General features: G+C 36.8%; 1 protein-coding gene across 8 annotated transcripts in view; it reads right to left on the bottom strand.

Annotated features, from left to right (window-relative positions):
• Positions 1–10,986: 10,986 nt before the first annotated feature.
• The window catches only part of LRRC49 (leucine rich repeat containing 49), a 128,990-nt gene continuing 115,052 nt past the window's right edge, over positions 10,987–24,924 (bottom strand). For 5 of the 8 annotated variants that reach the window (XM_067752099.1, XM_067752111.1, XM_067752112.1 and 2 more), the window contains 3 exons: positions 23,751–23,860; positions 17,362–17,515; positions 10,988–11,671 (listed from right to left, as the gene is read on the bottom strand). In XM_067752099.1, the coding sequence (XP_067608200.1) occupies positions 11,468–11,671; positions 17,362–17,515; positions 23,751–23,860 (468 nt within the window). In that variant the 3' untranslated portion in view covers positions 10,988–11,467. Of the gene's footprint in view, positions 11,672–17,361; positions 17,516–23,750; positions 23,861–24,924 lie in introns of all 8 variants that reach the window. The other 3 variants (XM_067752104.1, XM_067752138.1, XM_067752148.1) reach the window with 3 other exon arrangements.

Below are 24,924 nucleotides of genomic sequence, written 5' to 3'. Positions count from 1 at the left end.
TCTAAGGCCTTAGAAACAAGAAACAGCATGGTATTGCGGCAAATTGTAGTTTTCAAAATGGATGTAACATTATTTCCCATTCCACATGCTTTTCTTGACAATGTGACTTTGATGTTCCACCAGATTAGAGCTGGGTCAATGTGATTTCTGATCTCAGAGTGATGCTATGCAACTTCTGAGGCTAAGTCATAAAACATGATAGAGCTTGGGATGCTTTCTCTTGGAACCCAGCTGCCATGCTCTGAGGAATCCTAATCAGCTACTTGAAGAAGCCGTGTGTGGGTGTTGTGGGTGACAGCCCCAAGGGAAGTCCCAGTCTAGCATCAATCACCAGACATATGGGTCAATAATCCTTCAGATTGTTCCAGATGCCAGCCTATGCCTCTTCCTTCCTGCGGTCCCAGACATCAGTCAGCAGAGAAAAAGTTCAACAGTAGAGAGGGCTTCAAGCATAGTTCCAACAGGACTCTTCCAGTCCTCTTTAATTTATCAGCAATCCCTTTTGGGTGTGGGTGATTTCTTTTACGATATTAAAGAGCTGCAGGAGTTCCAGACTTCAGATTTGTACATCTTGTATTGAGAACAAGAGAGAGACAACTCTCTTATTCCCAACCATTCAAAGCATAAAGCAAAACAAAACAAAACAAAATTGTACTTCTCTCTGGTTGGCCCTACTGAACCAATTACTGATGCTAGAGAAATTCCATATGTTGATTGGCTTAAATCTGATTCACTGCACAATGACTGTAGCAAGAGATAAGAGACTATGTTAACCAGCTTTTGTCAATCAAGGCTCAACCCTGGAGCAAGGAAGTGAAGTTAATCCTACCAACCAAAATTCTGCTGCACTGCTGGAGGGGGATATTTAAAGAACTCATCTATGTGTATATTTTTCAAATCACTTCCTCTAGACCATTGTTGGACCCCAGCAGTTTAAATGAGTGGGCTGCAGATAATCTGGTAGTTTCAGAGAGGTCAAAAATACTTTAAAAATTGTTTATCTATCTATCTATCTATATTCCACAAATTTAGAACATAAAATTATTTTCACAGAAGTATAGACATATTCCTATATTTTTATTCTTAAAGATTATCCATCTTCCAAACAGTTGTCTTCTGCTGAAAATCAGTCAATAGAGTTCCTCTGGGCTAACGTAGCTTCCCACCATTCACACTGTACTGTCTACTTGACTATGAGCTTTATGAGACCACATCTATTATTGCTCACTTTTATATTCTGAGCTACAGCACAATGCCTGGCATATATTCAATATACTCATAAGTACTCAAATAAATATTTGTTGAATGAATGTTTCCTTAATTTGCATATTTCTCATTTCTATTATAATATATTTAGCCACAGTTCACAAAAAATGGTTTATTGGTCAAGAATAATGATGTACATATTAAATTAATGCAAATTATATAAATTTAAATAGTGAGCTGATTCCAGTGTAAATAAAGAATGAGAAAATGAATGTGCTGGGCATATGGAACTGTGTAAAATGATGATTTGACATGAACAGATGAAATATAAAAGTGTGAATATGAAGGACAAATGTACATTATTAAGTCTATATAAAATTTGGATTTTATTGAACTGGTGGTGCTTTTACCTCTAACTCTCAATTCATTGTTCATTATAAAACTATCATATATATATGTTCTAGGGAAGTCATTCAAAAAATAGAAAGAGTGTATAACTTCTAAATCCATATAGGGAAAATTATGGTTAAAAAATACCCATCATTTAAGATCCAATAATACACAATAATTCAAAAGGAAGCAATTAAGGATGAAAAAACAGAATGAAATAAAACATGGAAGAGGTGGGATAAGTAAAAGCACAAATTGAGGTGGTTAATTTAAACCCAGTTAATTTTATATTACAGTAAATGCAAAGGAACTAAGTTCACATTTAAAAGGCTGGATTGTTAGACTGGATAAAAATATACATTATATGCTGTTTAAAAGAAACACACCTGGGCTTCCCTGGTGGTGCAGTGGTTGAGAGTCCACCTGCCAATGCAAGGGACACGGGTTCGTACCCCGGTCTGGGAAGATCCCACATGCCGTGGAGCAGCTGGGCCCGTGAGCCATGGCCGCTGAGCCTGTGCGTCTGGAGCCTGTTGCTCTGCAACGGGAGAAGCCACAACAGTGAGAGGCCTGTGTACCACAAAATAAATAAATAAATAAATAAATAAAAGAAACACACCTAAAACATAAGGATATAGAAAGGTTGAAATTAAAGTATACAAAAATATATCATTCAAATTGTAAAAAAAGAAAGCTGATGTAGCTATATTAACATTGAAGAAAATAGACTTTAAGGCCAAAGAATTTCTAGAGATAAAAGAGCTATCTCATAATGTCAAAAACATCATCTCACTAGTAATATATGTAAGTTTTTAATTTTTATACACTTAATAACATGCCCTTAAATGCATAAAGCAAAAAATAATAGAATACAAAGAGAAATGGATAAATCCAAAATCCTAGTCAGAGATTTTGAGTCTTTCAATAATCGATAGAGTAAGTAGGAAAAAAAAGATAAATGATTTGAACAACATACTTAAGAATTTTGACCTAAATTGATATACAGATGTTATAGTCACCTCTCAAAACTGAGATAGACTCCTCAATCAAACTTTGGTTCAGATGTTGATACTGGTGATACCACACACATATCAACAGGACATGAAAAGTTTTATTATTCAAATAATGGGCCAAATACTTGGAAATTGAACAACAAACTTCTAAATAACCTCCAAGTCAAAGAATAAATCACAAGGAAATTTAGCATATATTTTAAAGGGTATAGCTCTTCTTCTGTTTTTTTCAGAAAACACAGTAGATGGGAACACTTTCCCACTAGTTTTATGAGGCCAACTTGACCTTGATACCAAAACCTAAAAAAGATGCAACAGGAAAAATATTACAGACCAGTATTCCTAATAAACATAGACACAGACACCTTTAAACAAATTTTGGCAAATAAAATCTAGTAATATGTTAAAGGATATCATTATATTATCCTAGTAATAATGCAAAGCTCATTTAACCTTTGGGAATCAATCAGTGTAATCAATAACATTAACAGCATGAAGGAAAAGGGTCATATGATTATTTCAACAGATGTAGAAAAATATTTTACAAAAGTCAATATTCATTTATGATAAAAAGCTTTCTGCAAACTAGGAATAAATGGGAATTTCCCCTGTTTGAAAAAGGCTATCTATGTAAACCTACAGCTAAACTTATTATAGTGAAATATCGAACTTTTACTGTAAGATTAGGAATAAAACAATGATGACCACTCTTACCATTTCTTTTAGACATTGAGCTGGAAGTCCTAGCCTGTGCAATAAAGAAAGAAAAAAAAATAGAGGGTATAATAACTGGAAAGGAAGATGTAACATTGTATTTGAAGACAAAATGATTTTTGGAAAATCCTAAGAAATCCACAAAAGAATTTATCAAAATTAGGAGAGCATGGTTACAGGATACAAGGTCAATATAGTAGATTCTCATTATTCACTGAAGTTTTATCCTATAAAGATGTTGTGAACACTGAATTAGCAAATACTAACATTTGCTCCTAGGAGAAATGCAGGGTTACGTTCTCATGAACCTGAGTACAACACTTTGGACAGTCAATCAATAGGAACCTTTTTTTTTAATGCGTGCTTTTGTTTAAAGACATCTTTTAAAATATATATTGTTGATTCAATAACATTGAACTCATGGCCAACAGCATTATAACTCATGCCTGAACAAAGCTTATCTAACACATGTATTTTTCTTGTTAGGCACATCACAACCATCTTGTGCTTAGGAACACCAGAGAGCAGTTCAGCACTACCTTAGGGGACATTTTAAACAGCAACATCACCAACAGAAAAGATAAAAATGCAACAAATGTGACACTAAATATACCACGAAAAGGACACTTGTTTACATTATAACAACTAAAACAAGAAGGCAGAATGTTGCCTTCTGACCTCAGCTGGGAGGTGTGTGTTGGTTGACTTAAATTTTTCATCACCCTGCTCATGTCTGTGAATGAACATGAAAGCACTGTGAGTATTGACTTCGGGGTTACAAATACCCTTTAGCAAATAGGTGAATTTGTAAATACAGAATATACAAATAATGAGGATCAGCTATATATAAAAATAAATTGTATTACTATATACTAGCAAAAACAATTGGAAGTGAAACTTTAAAATATAAAAAAGTCATAAATAAATTTATTTCAGAATAAAATTTAAACTGAAACTTACAAAATTTTGCTGAAAAAGTGATCTAAATAAATGAAGAGATATCTCATATCCATGCATTGGAAGATTCAATATATTAAGATATCTATCTTCCCCAATTCATCTATAGAGCCACTATAATCCCAATAAAAATGCCCCAAATCTTTTTCTTCGTAGAAATTGGCAAGCTGATTTTATTATTATTATTATTTTGCGGTACGCGGGCCTCCCACTGTTGTGGCCTCTCACTGTTGTGGCCTCTCCCATTGCGGAGCACAGGCTCCGGACGTGCAGGCCCAGCGGCCATGGCTCACGGGCCCAGCCACTCCGCGGCATGTGGGATCCTCCCGGACCGGGGCACGAACCCGTGTCCGCTGCATCGGCAGGCGGACTCCCAACCACTGCGCCACCAGGGAAGCCCCTGATTTTAAAATTTATATGGAAATGCAAAGACCTAGACTAGCTAAAACAATTTTGTAAAATAAAAATAAAGTTGAAAGAACTACATTACATGATTTGAAGACTTACTACAGAGCTACAGTAATCATGACAGTATGGTATTCATGTAAAAATTTTTAAATGGAAAAGAACAGTAAGTCCAGAAAGAGACCCACACATATACAAGTCAACTGATTTTCCAATAAATTGCTAAGACAATTCAATGGGAGAAAGGAACTTTTCTGTACCAAGTTATACAGGAACAACTGGGTTTCCATATGGAAAAGAAAATGAAGTTTGACCCCTACTTCACAGTATTCACAAAAATTAATTCAAGGAGGATAATAGTACTGAATGTAATAGTTAAAACTATAAAGCCTCCAGAAGAAAACAGAGGAGAATATCTTTGCAAACCTTGGGCAGGCAAACCATTTTAGAGAGAACATCAAAAAGCACTTGCCATAAAAGAAAAATCAATGAATTGACTTTATCATAATTCAAAACAGAAGTATTTTACCTAGAACATATGTAGAACCCATACAAATCAATAATAAAAAGACAATTCAAATTTTAAAAATGGGCAATAGACCTGAACATTTACTTCACAAAAGAAGAAATAAAAAATGACTAAAAAGCACATAAAAACATGATTAACACCATTAGAGGGGCTTCCCTGGTGGCACAGTGGTTGAGAGTCTGCCTGCCAATGCAGGGGACACGGGTTCGTGCCCTGGTCTGGGAAGATCCCACATGCCGCGGAGCAACTAGGCCCATGAGCCACAACTACTGAGCCTGCGCGTCTGGAGCTTGTGCTCCGCAACAAGAGAGGCCGCGACAGTGAGAGGCCTGCGCACCACGATGAAGAGTGGCCCCCGCTCGCCGCAACTAGAGAAAGCCCATGCACAGAAACGAAGACCCAACACAGCCAAAAATAAATAAATAAATAAAATTAAAAAAAAACAAACAAACACATCATTAGACATCAGAGAAAATACAATTAAAGCAACAATGAGATGGCTGAAAAAGCCACACTAGAATTGTTAAAAATAATAAAGGCTCACAACAACAAATGTTGGCAAATATGTGGGGCAGTTAGAACTCTCTATACATTGCTGGAGGGAGTGTAAAATTATACAAACACTTTGAAAACATGTATGGCAATTCCTTATAAAGTCCAACTTAAAACTATTCTTTGACCCAGTAGTTCCACTGAACAAAAGACTTGTACAAAATGTCTTTATTCATAATAGCCCCAAAGTTAGAAACAACCCAATAGAATGGATAAACAAATTGTGGTACCTTCACACTATGCAATAAAAAATTATCAATTTCTGATACATGAAACAATATGAGTGATTCTTAAAAACATATGTTGGGTAAAAGAAGTCTGACACAAGAGTACATACTGTATTGTTCCATTTACAGGAAGTTCTAGAAGAGACAAAATCAATCAATGGTGAACGAAATTAGAAAAATAGTTGCTCATAGGGGAGGGCAAGGATAGACTAGAAGAACTTTTCTCAAGTGATTGAAATGTTTTATATCTTAATTGGATGTTGATGATATTTTCAAAATTAATCAGATTTTACACTTAAGTGCATTTCACTGTATATAAATTTCACCTTCAAAAAAAGGTCTTGCATGGAAGCAACCTAAGTGTCCATCGACAGATGAATGGATAAAGAAGATGTGGCACATATATACAATGGAATATTACTCAGCCATAAAAAGAAACGAAATTGAGTTATTTGTAGTGAGGTGGATGGACCTAGAGTCTGTCATACAGAGTGAAGTAAGTCAGAAAGAGAAAAACAAATACCATATGCTAACACATATATATAGAATCTAAAAAAAAAAAAAAAAAGTGGTTCTGAAGAACCCAGGGGCAGGACAGGAATAAAGATGCAGATGTAGAGAATGGACTTGAGGACACGGGGAGGGGGAAGGGTAAGCTGGCACGAAGTGAGAGAGTGGCATGGACATATATACACTACCAAACGTAAAATAGATAGCTAGTGGGAAGCAGCCGCATAGCACAGCGAGATCAGCTCGGTGCTTTGTGACCACCCAGAGGGGTGGGATAGGGAGAACTGGAGGGAGACGCAAGAAGGAGGGGATATGGGGATATATATATATCCGTATAGCTGATTCACTTTGTGATACAGCAGAAACTAACACACCATTGTAAAGCAATTATACTCCAATAAAAGTATTTAAAAAAAACAAAAGGTCTTGAACAATCTCTTCTCGGCACAAAAGCCACCATCAAGTACACACACATACTTCACGTTAACACATCAGATTGCAAAAATTAAAATCTAATTGTCGGGACTTCCCTGGTGGTCCAGTGGTTAAGACTTCACCATCCAATGCAGGGGGTGCGGGTTCGATCCCTGATCGGGGAGCTAAAATTCTACATGCCTCGCAACCAAAAAAAAAAAAAAAACTCAAAACATAAAATAGAAGCAATACTGTAACAAATTCAATAAAGACTTAAAAAAAAAATCTAATTGTCATTGAGTATGTGAAACAACTGAACTGTATTCTCTGCTTGTGGGAGTGTAAACTGATAATGACTTCAGAAAGCAATTTGACAATATTTAATGCAGTTGAATGTGTGCATATGACCCAGAAACTCCACTGCCAATTGTGTACCCCCAAAACTCAAGACATGTGAGCACATATATTCAAAGCAGCATTGTGTGTAATAGTTATAAACCAGAAATCACTCAATGCCCCCCAACAAGAAAATGGATATATAAATCATGCATTGGTCATACAGCCAAATATCAAACAGCAGTAAAAAAGAAAGTAGAATTACTCCCATCAGTTATGTTTCTGGGTAAAGCTGCTCAGAAACAGAATACTGAATGGAAAAAAAATATGCAAAAAATACATACTGCATGATACTATTTGTATAAAATATGAAAATATAAGTCAATTCAATGAACTCCCTATGCATGTATGCATAAATAGGAATCGTATGAAAATGTGAATGAATGATAAGCATCAAATTCAGGATAGTGGTACCTCTAGGGAGAGAGGTACACAGAGGCTCCATTTCTACTTGTGATGTTTTATTTTTAAAATCTGAAGCAAATGTGGAAAAATATTAATATCTGTTATGCTTGGTGGTGGATACAGGGTATTTATTTGACATACTATACTACCTGCACTTCTGCATGTTGATATATTTCAAGATAAACAAAGAGAAGAAAGAAGTCAACTCTCTGATAACTCAAGCTTAGAGAGACTGGTGTAAGGAATTAATAGTTTCATTGTCTCCTGAAGAGAAACCGTAAAGTATTTCATTGCCCAAAAATATAGGAGTAGTTTATTCTTTGGAGTTGGGGTATACTTTAGCTCATTTATTTATCCTTATCCTCTTTCCAGAAAGGATTTGAGGTAGCTTGTAACAAAAGAGACATACGATGAGCCAGGAAAACATAAACCTAAGTAGAAAATCAGGATCAAAGATAACAAATATTCCACCAATACTGGTTAACCACAGTCACCGCGATCAAGTTTCAAACTTGGCTCGGAACTTCTTGGCAACAGTAACCATTCCATCTCCAGCTGACCCATAAAAGCAGGTTAGGAAAACTAACCTTTGTTCTTCAAGATTTAACTTAATACTCTCCTGAGCAGTATCTCTGTATTCTATTTTGCATTTTTGCCTTGCTAACTAGCCAGGTTCTTCTTTTCACTTCTTTTGTTCTTCTCTCCTTTCCTTCCTCTTCCTTTCCTTTCCTTCCTTTCTTTTCATTCTTTCACTTATTTTACTCAGATGCCAGATGCTTAAGACTAACAGTGGTTATGAATGCAGGTCCTACCTACTATATAGTGGCTGAAATACCCTTGGGTGAGGTTTTTAACTTCTCGGCCTCAGTTTTCTAATGTTCAAATAGGGGTAATAGCACATGTATGTCACAGTGTGGGGAGATTAAATGAGACAATGCATATAAAGCCCTTAGAATAATGCAAGACGCCACCCAATAAATCTTAGTTGTTGTTATGATTATTATTAGTCAGTGGAGGAGAATATGAATCCACTGTAGTCCCTGCCCTCGTCAGGGGTAGATCAGGAGCAGGGTAAGGTTTTACTGTCTCACGTGCCAGGCCTTTAGCGGAGTGAAGTTCTGGAAGTGGGGAGCTGATACCAGCACCATCCTCAGACAGTAGCACAGTTAGCTAGCCTCAGCTCCAACAGCACACTTAGCAGCCATCCCCAGATGTAACAGCACACGTAACAACCTAACTGCTGAACCAGAACATGGCGGACAGTATCTCGCCAGATGGCACAGACTGGACATTTCTGCTTTTGAGGCGATATTCTGTTTCTGCTCGAGATCCCTTTTGGAAAAAAGCAATCCTTCAGAACATACTAGCCTTGAGAGTCTCAGACTGTGGGCTGTGCATCTCGTCCCCCTTCCCAAAGATCCTGGAAAGTACCAAGTAGAGATGACAACTTGTTCCAGGGATCACCAGTAGCAACATAGGGCCCTCAGTTGATTCCAGCCACAGTAGACCCAGGTCCCCTTGTCCTTTCATCTGGGCGTAATTCTCACCCAGCAACTCCAGCAAGCATGGGTTGGGAAGAAGCTTAGCTGCAAGGGATAAGAATTATATGGGAGGACACAGCCAGTGGGAGTTTGGGACCAGGCAAAATAAGGATTCAAGTAGTAAATCAATCGGTATGAGGCAGTGGGGGTAGTCAAGAGGGGGCTCAGGTACAAAGGGATGAGAGACCAAGTGACTAAAGCTTGGGCATTAAGGAGGTTTGGTTTCAGGAACAAGAAGGCCAGAAGCAGGTGGTCTGGGCAGAGGCAGCAGTGCGTGTAGGCTTTCTGCCAAGTCAGCGTGCGCTGACCTTCGGTTCCTTAAATACCCAGGAGGATTGCGGAGGGCCAAGAATTCATGTGAATGTGAGGGTCAAGTCTCTTTAGCATCAGGGGTGGGAGGGTTAGGGGAGGAGAGGCAGCATTCAGGAAGCTAGACAGGTCATTTCTGAAACAGCCAGGCATTCACCTGCCTGGCCTTGAGCGAGCAACCATTCCCCACATGCCTGAGGAGTCACATGTTCTTGCCTCTCCTATTTCCTAGAAGCCCACGAACAAGATATTCTTATTTCTCATCTCAACATCACCCTCAAGGTAGGTCTCATTTCTCTACCAAATAAGACAGAGACCCCGGGAGAGATCACCCTTTACCAGACAGATGAGAGATGGTCCATAAGTTTCAATTTAGAGACAGAGGATTATCAGCAGACACTGGGTTCTTCCTGTCCTGGGGCACCAACTCTGTGGTTCGAACTGTTTCTAGAAGAAGAACAGCTTCTTTTACTGGGTGGTCGCTTTGCGCCAGGCATTATGATAAATGCTTTAAATGCATTATCTCATTTGATCCTCAGGACAATCTTATGAGGTAGGTACTATTATGAGGAAATTGAGGTGCAGATGAGTCACTAAACTGGGAGCTGAAGTGCTGAGATGCAAACCCAGGACCGTGAGACTTAAAAGGCTACGTTCTGAAACATCATGCTAACCTCCTAAACTTCAGCACTCCTTCTTGGGGGAGGGTGACCACGAGCTCTTAAGGATGTAGGCCTTTCTTAGAACTGCAAAGGCAACTTACCTCACTTCCTTCCGAGCATTTCCGTAGGACTTTGTTGTCCCGTAACTTCTGTTCTCGTTTTCCCACATCCTGGTGGTCCTGCTGTGATAGGGTTGCCTGGTAAAATGTGACCAAATAGGAGAATTCCTAGTTATTGGCCTGTAAGATTGTGTTTCTAAAGTTGTATCACTTCTGGCTATGGTAATGGGCTCCAAACACCCTCCTCACCAGCAGGAAGTATGACAACACCTGGCTTACATCTTATTTACCTGTTTGACCTTCAACTGGAATTAGAAAAATTAGAAACTTTCACTCATAAATCCCTAATAATTTTGAGCTACAGGTATACATGCCTACCTAAAAAAAGAGCCTTAGAATAGCTAACAACAGAAAGAAACACCATTCAGAGAAGCAGACTTAATGATTAGTCACCACATCTTACATACACTCAGGATCTCCTAAGAAAAAGCATTTTCTTCCTGCTCCAGTTTTGACTCATTTTCATATCTTCTGCCTATAGTGACCCCCCAGGACCCCCTTTGGTGTCCTGAGGATGCATTCTTAGAATAATGAGGCCTCTTCCTATATAAGTGAAGAGAAGGGCTCCCACTCAGCTAAAGAGAAACATATAATAAATATGACAATTCTGACCGGATTAAGGAGGCAAACACATTTTCTTTTAAACTAATTTATTAATAAGTTTATTCTTCACTCATAAAAAAGAACATATTTTTGGCTTTGAAATAATGACATAAAATAAAGAGGCAAGTAACTAAAAATTATCAGCTGAAAGTAGATAGAAGCAACTCATGCTGAACCATGAGCAAACACTACGTGCTTTGGGCTATAGCAGGGGCACCAGTCAAAAGCAAGAGCTGAAGATGCGGGGCCCATTCAAGGCCCAGGCTATCTCTAAAGACTGCTTAGTTCCCAAAGATTGCTTGGTCAACATACACAGGAAATGACTCCTCCCTTTCCCTCTCTTTCCTTCTTTTCTTCCTAACCTTTAACTACAAGAACAGTAGGCAATAATGCTTTGACGCTAGTCTTTCTAATTTGTAGGATAGCGTTGTTGCTGTTTTAACATGTTTAACCTGCATATTTTCAACCTTCAAAAACATAAAACTGCAAAAATCAACTGTAACTAAAAGCCATTTCTATTTTTGGTCAGTTATCTGCTGTAGGCAAAGCTTCATATAGGAATTTTTATTGCGGATCTCCATGACTGCGTCCCTAACAAGCTCAATGAACATCTGTGGCCAAAGCTTCTGCAAAGCCTCATTTTTCATGTTGATTTCTGTGGCTTCCTTCACAAGATCCTCGATGTACATCTTGCAGAATTTCTTTTTTTCCTTTATCTCCTGTTAAAAAAAAGAACATTTTACAGTCAATCATAATTAATCCCAAAACCAAAGCAACAATTACCTGAACCAGAGAAACTTGAAATAATCTATTCTGACCCCCACCCCTCATAGCAGGAAGACTTTCCTAGACACTCTGGACACAGAGCTCTGCTTGAGTAAAGACAGCAACTGGGAGCTCACTTCTCTCCAGTCCACTCCCACCTCCGTGGGACAGCTCTGTTAAAAATGTATTTCCTGGCAGCTGTAGGAAGAAAACTTCCAGGTGAACTAATATGAAACCCATTTGCTAATTGTGGGGGGAAATAAAGCTTTTAAACTACAGTTAAGAAAAGTGTTTCTTTATTGGAATCACTGGATCGTAACAACTATTTCTTCATTGATAGACTTTCTCCTTTCTCAGTGAAAGTAGTTTACTTCGCACAAATTAACTGAATGCATAGATTCATGACTTCTAGTAGTAAATATATCAGGGCACTGAGGCTGACACTCTTAATTAGTATGAGGTCAGTTAATATCCATATACATATTTAAAATATCCATACTCTGAATTCACTCTGTATTTTAGGAAAGCATGTAGTGATGCATTACACTGACTTATGTGGCCAAGACCATTTGGACAAAGTTGGGGAAAACTGTACAAGGAGGAGGAAGAGGACATATATATAAGCCTGGGACCCAGAACTTGGCCTTCAGAAGAGACAGTGTTCCCACTCAACTTCTGGGTCTGGCAGTCTGCAAATGAAAAACCTGGGTTCAAAACACAACAGAGGAAGTTTTGGGCCCGAGGCTACTGGGGCACTGGGCCTCGATATCATCCTAGAGGCTGAAACAAAGCCATTTTGATTAATGCAAAAATTCAACATTTATTTCGGCTGTTGATACTTTGAGTATCTAGGCATGATGATGGAAAGTGCCATAATATATATGGAAAAAAATCAATGGAATAGATCAGATAATCAGAATTATAGAAGAAGCCATTCACATAAATGGAGGAAGAAAGAAATAATAAATGTCAATGAGTCAATAGGTTTAACTACTTGGAAAAGGATATACTGAAACCTCCAACTCAAATCAAAACACCAAAATAATTTTAAATAGTTAAATTTAAAATATCAACAAATGTTGCCATTAAAATCACACTACAGAGATTTGTAATCACAAGGAAAATGCTTACATTATAATGTTAAGTGGAAAAAGAAAAATACAAAATGAAATTTTGATAGAGGTTGGGTTACATAAGTGTATGTATTTGTCAAAACTTAGCAACTGTACTCCTAAGATTTACATTTCATTGTATATAAATTTTACCTCAAAATAAGAAACTATATGAAATACTGAACTCTAATGATCTGCATGCTGAATTATTTAGGGAGAGGTGTGGTAATGTGTGCAATTACTTTAAAATAAATTTTAAAAATAAGGTGGACTGTTGATGGATAGAGGATGGGTAAATGCATAGATAAGTGACAAAGCAAGTACACTGTACAGTACAATACTAAGAGTAGAATTTAGGTTTGGGTATTGGGTGTTTACTGTAAAATTCTTTCAACTTTGTTGTATGTTTGAAATTTTCATTTAAAAGTTACAAAAATATATAGAAAATTAATAAAAAAATATACTGAAGTGTCATTAAGATTGTCTTTGGGTATTGAGACAATGAGTATTTTTTGCTTCTTTTTTCTATTTCTCTTCCTTTTCTAAATTTTTACAATTTATAAAACAATGAAATATGTTTTAGATTCTTGATTAATTAATATAAATTAATAGTGAGTCCCAAGTGTCACTAACTTCCTCTAACAGAGGCATATTTTGGAAATTTTCCTATGATATATAAGATTTCTCTATGTAATCACTCACCATTCAGGGATTAACAATGGCCTACACATGTTAAAAGCTTAACTGAAATAAATGAAACAGTAAATAAGTGCTGAATGAGATGTTTAGATGGCAAATACAATCATTGTTCAAAGAAGCGAGAGCCCTTTGTGCTGGGGTGGTCAAGAAGACTTCAGGAAACAGCATGATATACTGTGAAGGAAGCCAAGGTCAGGAATCAGAAGGTCTGAGTTCTAGAGGCAGTTCAGTCAGGATCTCACCATGTGAGCCTCAGTAGTTCACCTAAGTTTCCAGTTTTCCTTACCTGTCTAAGAACATGATTGGATTCTTTAAAGTCCCTTTCAGCTCTCCGTCCATCTTAAATCTTTTTTTTTTTTTTTAAGATGTTGGGGATAGGAGTTAATTTATTTATTTATTTTTGCTGTGTTGGGTCTTCGTTTCTGTGTGAGGGCTTTCTCTAGTTGTGGCAAGCAGGGGCCACTCTTCATCGCAGTGCATGGGCCTCTCACTGTCGCGGCCTCTCTTGTTGTGGAGCACAGGCTTCAGACGCGCAGGCTCAGTAGTTGTGGCTCACGGGCCTAGTTGCTCCGTGGCATGTGAGATCCTCCCAGACCAGGGCTCAAACCCGTGTCCCCTGCATTAGCAGGCAGATTCTCAACCACTGCGCCACCAGGGAAGCCCCTTAAATCATTTTTAGAATGAGTCAGGAGGTTGAATGAACAACTACCAAGCAACAGAATTATACATGTCATATGTATAATGAAAGGGTCTGCTTACCCTGATTTGTGAGAAAATTACTTCAAGTAATTCCTTTAACAACTCAGGATATACAGAGGAGAGACAATGAGCACTTTGTGTTGCAGTGATTTAAATATTTTTTAAGAAGTGGTGAATGCCAGGTTGTGAGTCGATAGAAAGAGATTAAGGGACATGGGCAAGGTCTTTCAGGCAATAAATAAGTGGTGGAATCATGGGCTCAAATCCAGGTCTCCTAATGGTGTAGTATTCTTTCTATAATGTTATGTGGCTTCAGGTTTTTTCTTTTCCCTTTGATATTTCTCAAAACAGTAGTCAGCGTTCGCTGTCTTTACTTCTTGTTTGCTTGTTTACTGCTCAAACCACTTTCATCAGGACTCTGCTTATATGACTCCACTGAAACTATCCCTGTTCTGACTAAAAATGACTTCTACTGCCAAATTTATCAAATTTTTCCCCTCTAGTTTGTGCCTTTGGGATTTTAGAAAATCATAGCCTACCCAATCAAGGTCATAGTTTCATCTGTTTTTTAAATGAGAACTTTAAAGTTTTGCTTTTCATACTTGGGTTATTTGATATGGAGTTAATTTTTCTTGTGTGGTGTGCAGTAGGGGGTCTGTATTTATTTCTGATTTGATATTCCATTTCCTCAGTAGCATTTATTAGATAGTCTGTCTGTACTAGTCTGCAATACCTGCTATCTGTATAAAATTTTCCTATATACGTGGGATAGTTCTGCCTATTTCGTCCATGGGTCTATGTATCTATTCCTATACTGCCTTAATTACTACAGCTATCTATCCAATTTCTAATTATCCTATTTAATGAGTTGAAAAAATTAAGGACAGATGTTGAATTGTATGAAATGCCTTTTGAATATCTATAGAAATAATCACAAATTTTTACCTTAGATCTATTAATAATTTACTAATATCAAATATTTCTCACATTCCTAGACTAAACCATACTTGGCTGTAATGTTTCATTATTCATTTAATGTTCTGCTGTATTTTGCTTGATATAATTTTTAAAGGATTTTTGCATCATCAATATTCTTAGGTATTTGGTCTGGCTTTTCTTTTTCTGTGCAGTCCTGGAAGGTTTGGATTCAATGTTACACTGTCTGACTTTAAAAAGTGAAAAAGTTTTCCTCTTTTTTAATACTCTTGAACAATTCAAGAATTATTGGAATTGTCTGTTCCTTAAAGAGTTGGTAGATTTCTCTATGAAACTGTTCTTGTTTTGCAAGCAGCTCTTTGATATTTTTCTAAATGTCCTTTATTGAAATCAGTATTAATTTTTGACTCCTAGAACTGACTGCTTTCAGGAAGACAGGACTCATAATCCTGCCAGCTTGGCTTTCATTTTCCCTCTTCGCAACATCAGGAAGCTCCTATTTGCCAAGGGATTAAATTCAATCTCTTTCCCCTCTTACTACCTTCCCAGTCTCATCTTCTAACACCATCTACCTCAGTCTTTGTGCTTCAACAACAGTGAACTGCTTAAAGTTCCTGGCCCTCTCCTTATCTAATTTATGCTTCCATGTCTTTTATTCATATTGTGCTATTTCCTAGAAATGCCCTTTTCCCTTTATCATATAGCTACATTTTATCCTTTAAGATTTCAGGAAGCTTCTTCTCTAGAAAGCCTCTCTTGACCAAGATAAGCTATCCCTCTTCTACTCTCTTGATGTAGTGATTTACATTTATCCCTGCACATGTCTATCACCCCCATTAGAATGTGGGATCCATGAGGATAAGCACAGTGACTTCTTACAGCCCAAGTATTATGTGCGATCAGTGCTCAACAAATGATTTTTGAATGAATGAAAGTATGACTATAAAGAGGACTTCAAGGAACTGACTTCAAGTATTTGAAGAGTTTTCATAAGAAAGACTTGTTCTCTTTTCTACATAAGGCAATACTACTAGGATCACTAACTGAAAGTTATTAGGAGGCAGATTTCAGCTTAACATGGGTAAGAATTTCTTCACTGTTAGAGTTGTTCAGTGATATGCAGCTACCTCAGGAAGCAGCAACCTTTCTTCACCAGAAAAATTTAAAGCAGAATCTGAACATTTTTCAGGATGCTATAAAAATACTGTTGCACTGAGTTCTCAAGTATTTTTCAAGCTATAATCCTTAGAGCCCTATGGGTTCCAGAAAAGATGCTTCAGGACTGGGGGTGAGGTGAGGGAAAGGAAAAGAATAGAAGATCCAATCAAATAAAGCTCTGAACTCCATCTACAACAAGAACAGCTCTGCTGGTTTGCTTTCTTTTGAAATACTGAGTTTCCAGCTACAATATGGTTTGAATAAAGAATCTCACAGCTGTTATAAAACATTTGAAAAATGTTTGGCCATTTTGTGTATACGTATATATACCCACACCATATATATATATACACACACCACTTAGTCCCCTCAAAATCTCTTGTAGAATCTTAACTTTCTATTGTTATTTAGATGACTTGTTTCTTCAGCTTTCTCTGAGTTCCACCAAGGCAGGTACTGCATGGTTTTCTTCTGTGTAGTTCTGCAGCACCCTAACACAATATTCCCTCAGTAAACTTCTGAATACATAAAGGAATAAAGAATTGGTTCCAGCTTTTCTGTCTAAATAGCTACAGTGGAAACAGAATAGATTAAAATTATGTGACTAAGAACACAGAAGGTAATGGTGTAGGAGAATAAAATAGTGAATTAAAACATCAAGGACCTAGGCAAAGAGAACAGAAACGGAGGTTCTGCTGTGTCCTCTGCCAGTCCGGCACAGGCTAGTTAAGTACTCAGAGCAAGCCTATATCACTTTTCTTAATTCAGAGAGATCTGGACCTACTTTGGTCTAGATTTTTGGTACCTATTTCTTTTGAACATTTTTTTTTTTTTCTGCTTAAATATATTGAAACTATGGGTTCTACTTCTCCCCAATGCCTTGGTGCCTACTGTCCCCAGCTCTGTATATAAGGCTGGCTAACATTCCAGGACAAAAAAAGGTTATCCGAACTGATTAGGAGAGAAATGTACAACTCCCAAGTCTCAAGCCATTTGGGATTTATCCAGACAATAGCTTCCAAAGATAATGACAGTTTTACCTCTAGCTTTTCATTATAAAAGTCTCTTGTGGTATAATTTAGTGTAGCACGATTTGTGCTTTCTCCCACAAGTCTCTTGCTATCATTATTTTCTTCATTGACAATACCAGGTTTTTTCCCTTTCGTTTCTAGAAGATACCGGAATTGCTTCTTCCTGTAGAAAGACAGTAAAGAGATTTAGAGTTACTTATGTGATTTGTGAAAAAATGTCCAGTTTTTGTTGACTTTAGAGGGTAGCATATGCTTTTTTGAATATCTGTTTTATGAGTTTGAGTTTTTTTAAGTCAGTTCACTACCCCAATCTCTCTACTAATTAAGCTATACAACTCAAATTCTTTTGTTTCACAACTACCAATCATCAACAAAAACATGTCTCAAGCATTTCTAAAGTGAAAAAACTCTAAAAAAAAAAAAAAAAACTTAAAGAATCACAGAAGACCAACCCTAATTACACATGTAGTAGACCAAACTTTCAAAGTCTTTATATCCCATAAAACATGTTAGTTACACATCTTATAAATCACACAAACAGTTCATAATTCTATTATGCAGCTCAGTAGTATTGCCCATAGCTAGAAATGGAATGGAGGGACTCCCCTGGTGCCGCAGTGGTTAAGAATCCGCCTGCCAATGCAGGGGACATGGGTTCGATGTCTGGTCTGGGAAGATCCCATATGCTGCGAAGCAACAAAGCCCGTGCACAACTACTGAGCCTGAGCTCTAGAGCCCATGGGCCACAACTACTGAGCCTGTGCACCACAACTACCGAAGCCCATGTGCCTAGAGCCCATGCTCCACAAAAAGAGAAGCCACCACAATGAGAAGCACATGCACTGCAATGAAGAGTAGCCCCCGCTCACCACAACTAGAGAAAGCCCGTGTGCAGCAAAGAAGACCCAATGCAGCCAAAAATGAATAAATAAAATAAATAAATTTATATATATAAAAAAGAAATGGAATGGAATACTGGTTTAAGTTTAGGTAAAAACAAAACACAAAAAATCCGAAAACCTCTAACTGTTATCATATCAGGGTAAGATCTTATTAGGAGGTAAATAATGAAACAGGAAGCTTCGTTTGATTATGAAGAACAGAAACAGTGCTCATAGCATCACTTGCAGACCCATAAGCCTAGAATTCCAGAGGACTGCAACTCAGATCCTTCATGAAGGTCACTTTCTGGTTTCTACCACTTAGCGTGTCTCTCAGGGAAGTGATATAAATACTTTACTATGAACTGTGAACTGAAGATTGGGAGCAGAAAAGGAATATATCTTTTTAAAATGTCTTCCTTTTCCCAATTTAAGAGTATAACACAACTGTTTTAGAAATTATAAGGGGTACGCATTTTGAAAAGTACAAAAAAATAGAGTAAAATCACCCATGAGTCTATAGCATATAAATCTATGTAAATCATTAACATTGTTCACATTAGACATATTTCTTTGCAGGCTTTTTCTATAAATTTTTGTGAAAAGTTAAGATCATAATTGTAAAGCAATTATACTCCAATAAAGATGTAAAAAAAAATCATACTAAACATCCAGTTTTGTATACTGTTTTTGCTTAATGGTATATAATAAGCATTTTCTATGTTATTAAAATTAATATTTTAATGAATGAATAAAATTCAATTGTGATGTAGATCAATTTACATAATCAGTCCCTTTTACTGGATATTTCAGTAGCATAATTTTCTCACTCTTAAAAAGAAGAAGTAACATATAGGTATTTATCTGCATTTATTTTATTGATTTTTAATTACAAAAGCAATATACAAATTATCCATCACTTTTATTAGTCTTTTCAAATAATCAATTTTTCATTAATTATGTTTTTAATGTCATTATTTCTTTTCTTTAACTTGCTTCAGGATTATTTTGCTATTGTTTTCCTAACTTCTTTAGGTAAATGTTTAGCTCATTCATTTTCAGTCTTTATTCTTTCCTAATGTACACATTTCAGGGCTAAAATATTTCCATTTAGCACCACGGTAACTTGATCTCACAAGTTTTGAAATGTGGTATTTTTTTATTACATTTCAGTTCAAGGTCGTTTCAAAATTACATTATAAAATTGTCTTTAACTTGTAGTTTATTTAGAAATGCATTAATTTCCAAATACATGGGGATTTCCTAGCTAACATTTGTAACTGAGTTAAAGTTTAATTGCATTTTGAATGGAGAGCATAGTCCATGTAAATCCTTTGGAATCTGTTGACATCTGCTTTCTGGATAGTAATGCTTGAAAAGAATTTGTGTTCTGCAGTTGTTCCGGGTAATGTTCTCTAAATGGCTAAGTCAAGTTTGTCAATCATGTTGTTCAAGTATTTTACATCCTTTTTCTATTAATTAATCAGAGGTATATTAAAACTTCCCACTGCAGCTGTGGGCTTGCAGTAATGTCAATTTTTGGTTTATAAGTTTTTAAGGCTAAGCTTATAGGTTGCAGACAAATTAAATTAGCAAATTGATATTTCTGGCGAACTGAACCTGTTATCACTTGAAATGATCCTCTTTATTTCTAGTATTGCTTTTACCCTTAGTTTATTTAGTCCTCAATGGTTACTTTGTTTTTATTTGGTTAGTATTGATGTTGTTTATCTTTTACCACTTTTTTACTTTCAAACCTTATGTAACCTTATGTTTCAGATGTGTCTCTTTTCAACAACATACAGTTGAACTTCTTTTTTTTTAAATTGAGTCTGACAATCTTTGACTTTTAACCAGAACAATTAGTACATCTGCATTTTATCATTGAGGTAGATTCGGTCATAATTAATGGCTCCCTTGAATCCATGCCCTTTACAATATTATTTCACAGTTAGGTAAGTATACCTCCGAGCCTCTTAAATCTTGCTCTGTGACTGTGACCAATAGAATGTGGGAAATCATGGTGTACCAGTTCTTAGCCTAGGCTTCAAGGGGCCTTGCATGTTTCTGCGCTCTCTTCAAACCCTGCCTTTGCCGTGAAAACAAGCCCAGGAAGATTTCTGGTATATGAAAGACCATGTGGAGCAGAAACAAGTTGTCCTAAGTAAGGTCTTTATAGACCAGCTTACAACTTCTCAGACTCCCCAAAAGTGAGAGAGCTTAGGGAAGTTCTGCAGAGCTGCCTATCCAACCCTCAGGTGACTGCAGATGCATGAGGTCCGGAGCTGAGAGCAGAAGAAGCACCCAGCTAACCTATAGACTCAGTGGGAAAATGTTTCTTGTTTTTAAGTCACTGAGTCTTGGTACAAGTGTAATTGCTGATATACTAGTATTTAGGTTAAATCTAACATTTTATTTTCTTTCTTTTTGACCAAATATTCTATGTTTCTTTTCCTTTTTTTCTCCTCCCCACTTCTCACCCCTGCCCTGACCTTACTAGTTTGGAAGCTATATACTCTTTTATTCTTTGGTTACCAAAGAAATTACAACATGCACTCTTAACTTACTAACATTTAAACTTAATTACTGTATCTTCATCCTAGATAATACAAGGACCTAGAAAACTATAATTCCATCTACCCCTCCCAATATATATACTACTATTGTAGTGTATTTTAATTCTACATTTTAAAATCTCACAATACTATTATTGTTGCTTTATATAGTCAATGTTCATTTAGTTTTATCCCACAAATTTAATATTTTCCTTGCTCTTTAGCTCTTCCTGCACCTCAGAATTTCTATCTGGGATCAGTTTCTTTCTGCCTTAATTATAGGCTTTATCATTTACTGCAGGAATACTGATGGGAAATCTCTTAAGTTTTGTTTTTATTATTTTGTTTTAAAATGTCTTTATTTCACCTTCATTCATTTTTTTAAGGTTTTTATTTTAATTTATTTATTAAAAATTGTTTTTTTTTGGCTGTGTTGGGTCTTTGTTGCCATGCGTGGGCTTTCTCTACTTGCCGTGAGCAGGGGCTACTCTTCGTTGCAGTGCGCTTCTCTTGTTGCGAAGCACGGTCGCTAGGAGCGCAGGCTTCAGTAGTTGTGACACGAGGGCTCGGTAGTTGTGGTTCGTGGGCTCTAGAGAGCAGACTCAGTAGTTGTGGCGCATGGGCTTAGTTGCTCCGCGGCATGTGGGATCTTCCCAGACCAGGGCTTGAACCCGTGTCTCTTGCATTGGCAGACGGATTCTTAACCACTGTGACACCAGGGGAGTCCCTTTCACCTTCATTCTTAAAAGACTTTTTTGCCTGTATGGAATTCTAGCTTGGCAATTAATTTACTTCAGTATATTGAACACATTCATTACCCTGTCTTCTGGCTTCCACTGTTGCTGTTATGAAGTCAACTGTTGATGTGCACTCCTTTGAAGATAACCTCTCTTTTCCTGGTTGTTGAAAAATTTTTACTTTATAGTCAGTGTTCTGTGATGTGACTAGGTGTAGATTTCTTTTAATTTAACAAATTTGGAATGGATGAGTTTATTTAATGTGTAGATTAGTGTATTTTATCAATTCTGAAAAAATTCTTTGCTGTTATCTCTATCCCATGCTCTCTATTGTGTCTTTTTGAAACTCCAAACATATAAATCTTCTAAGTCACTCCATCTTCAAATTTCTTAACCATTTTTCCATATTTCTTTGTTCTGCATTTTGCAAAATCTTCTCTAGTTTATTTCCCAGTTTACCGATTCTCTTTTCAGGTGTGTCTAATTGGTTGTTAAACCTCTTAATTAAGCTTTAATAATTATGCTTATTATATTTTTCATTTATAGAAGTTCCTTTAGTTTCCCTTCAAATCTGATAGATCACTTTTTTTAAATTTCCTGTTTTCTCCAGATATTTTCAACCTTGTTTTTTATACCATGAAATATTGATATATTAGGCATAGTCATTTTGTAATCTATAAGTCATAATGCCAAATCTAAAGTATTTGTGGGTCTGTTTCTATTTTTTTCCTGCTAGTTTTTATACATGGTGCCTTATTTCCTTGTGTGCTTGGCTATTTAAAAAAAATTCTTTTCATTGTGTGTTGGTCATTGTCCTTAAAAATTATCCATGGGGATTATCTGAGATAGGATGAGAGTAACTTCCTCCAGACAGAAGGTGCATTTGTTTTTACCAGGTATCTAGAGATAGTAATGTTTAAATTTTGAAATTATTTTAAACTATGCATGTATTATAAACTCAGGCTGCAAATTTACCTGAAGATTGGCTTTGGTTATAATCTCTTAGAGACAACTCTGCTCCTTTTCTCCTCACACCAATGCAATCAGAACTGAACTAAGTGGGGAAGTAAGCACACAGGATACCCATTTTGTTGGTATAGATTATAGTAGGGTAGCATGGCTCTGGAGCCAAGTTTTGGGGAGGGGAATGGGGAACTTCCTGATCCTCAAAGTAAAAAGTGGTATGATCCTGGAGGTCGAGGTCAGGACAAGCCCCCTGATCACCCAGCTCCCAGACTATAGCAAAGGTAGCCGTTTCCTTGGTGGACTGGTTCTGTGCATCATTCTGAGATCCTTTCCAGGCCCAGTCTAGAGACGGCTTCCCTATTCCTTCCAATGATTCTGTAGATAATTTATTTCTTATATATCAACTGTTTTCTCCTTACTCTAGCCAGAGTGAATTATCTATAACTGAATCATGACTAACACACCATCTTTGACTTTTCTCCTTCTATCTATGCCACATCCTGTCAGTCAGTGTTTTCTGTCAGGTACACGCCTTTGAAGTATTTTTCAAATTATCCTCTTCTCAATTCTGTCTTAGTTCAGACCCTTATAATCTCTCTCCTGGACTACAGACTAGCCTCTTGATTGGTCTCCATTCCTTCCATCTCTGTCCTCTTAAATGGCAGCCTTTCTAGAACATGAATCTAATCACAGATTGTTGTGCTTAATTAATTACAAAGCACAGTATTCAGTTTTGTTTTTCATGGATTTCTGGGCTCTTCAAAATCAGATCACAATCAGTCTTTCTACTTTCATCTCCTATCACAATTTGCAATCATACTATGCTCCAATTATATTAAACTATTTACAATTCCTTGTGCCTTTGCAGATCTCTTTCCCTCATACCCTGTACCTGAAAAAACTCCTGTGTATTCCTGAAGAACTAGAAAAATGTTACCTCCTTTGTGAAGCCTTCACCAATGTTTTTCCAAAGTGTAGTGTCTCCTATGCTCCTACAGCCCTCTCTTATAGCATCTGAAATGTCTTTAACTTATTAGCTTATAAGCTAGTAAGTTAATTTATTAGCTTATAAGCCACACAAGAGCAAGAACTTTGCCTTATTCATCTTTATACCTCCAACACTTTGGAGAGGGCCAGACACAAAACAAATTTAGGATGTTTGTGGGATGAATAAATAGCACAATTAAGAGGTGTGTGGAATATATTTCTTTTTCTAGTGCAACAGTACTTCTATAAAAACTATAGAAATTAAAGGTTACCTGGCATCACCCAGAATTGAAATCAGATGGTACTGGGGTAATTCAGAAGATGCTACATGTGCTAGGATTCCAAAGAGCCTTTCAGCCATTATCATATCATTTTGCGTTACCTGAAGAGATATGAAGGAGAAGGGTCAAAAATGACATTGCCTCTTAGCTTGATATAACTAACATAATTCCATAGAAATTTCCAGATTAAATATTTTCTTTTAGTCCAGAAAAATACATTCTCCTGGGCTGTAAGAGGAGAGTGAGTTCTCATCGATATTTCTTTCTTCCTTGCACTTGATTAAAATGAAGATGTATTGATACAAATGTGGCCCATGGTGATGGATGATGGCTGGGAAGTGAGGAGTTAGCTCTGATTTAGAAGTCATGGTTCCTAAGGATAATACTTGAGACACCTTAAATTCTTAATGAATTTTTTAAAAAATCCTATAGCTTCTTTGAGTAGAATGATTTAGGGAGAAAAACCTCAAGGGTCAATGGAATAGACTGACTTTAATAATGTGTCAAAGGTAAGACAAGGTGTTGTTCATACCTTGTTCCTAAAAGGATAATTTTGTCCCTTTCTGAAGGAATGAACATTGGATTAGGAAAGGCACTCCTATTCGTTCTGAAATTTTGTCCGCCTTTCTCCCCACAAGGAATAATCTGTCACAGATATATCTCCCATGAGGGCTCCTTCCTATGTTAACCAAGAAACTACTAAAAGCAGGACTTGTATTAATATCTGGGCATATTTTTTAATATAAAGTTAGGTTGCTTGCATTTTAAATACTATTAGATTCTCAATATAATGCAGTGGTTCCCAATCAGGGGCCATTTTGGCCCCTAGGGAACATTTGGCAATGTCTGGAGATGATTTTGGTTTATCGCACCTGGTGGAGGGGTGTTACTAGCATCTAGTGGGTGGAAGCCAGGGATGCCGTTAAATGTCCTACAATGCACAGGACAGTTCCCACTGTAAAGAATTATCTGATCCAAAATCTCAACAGAGCATTTGAGGTTGAGAAACCCTGGTATAGTTAAATTTTGCATTTTTAAAAACTTTATTCTTTACACTAGCTATAATACACTACACAGGAATTTCTCGAAACTAAATCCATAATTCACAAGCATCTTATACACATGAATCAGTGCAGAGTGACCCTTTCCCTTCCCTTCCCTAGAC

This window comes from Pseudorca crassidens, chromosome 1, assembly GCF_039906515.1.
Source record: "Pseudorca crassidens isolate mPseCra1 chromosome 1, mPseCra1.hap1, whole genome shotgun sequence".
Classification (NCBI taxonomy): Eukaryota; Metazoa; Chordata; class Mammalia; order Artiodactyla; family Delphinidae; genus Pseudorca; species Pseudorca crassidens.
The sequence above is the reverse complement of the archived record's forward strand: the minus strand, read 5'-3'. Positions and strand labels throughout refer to the sequence as shown.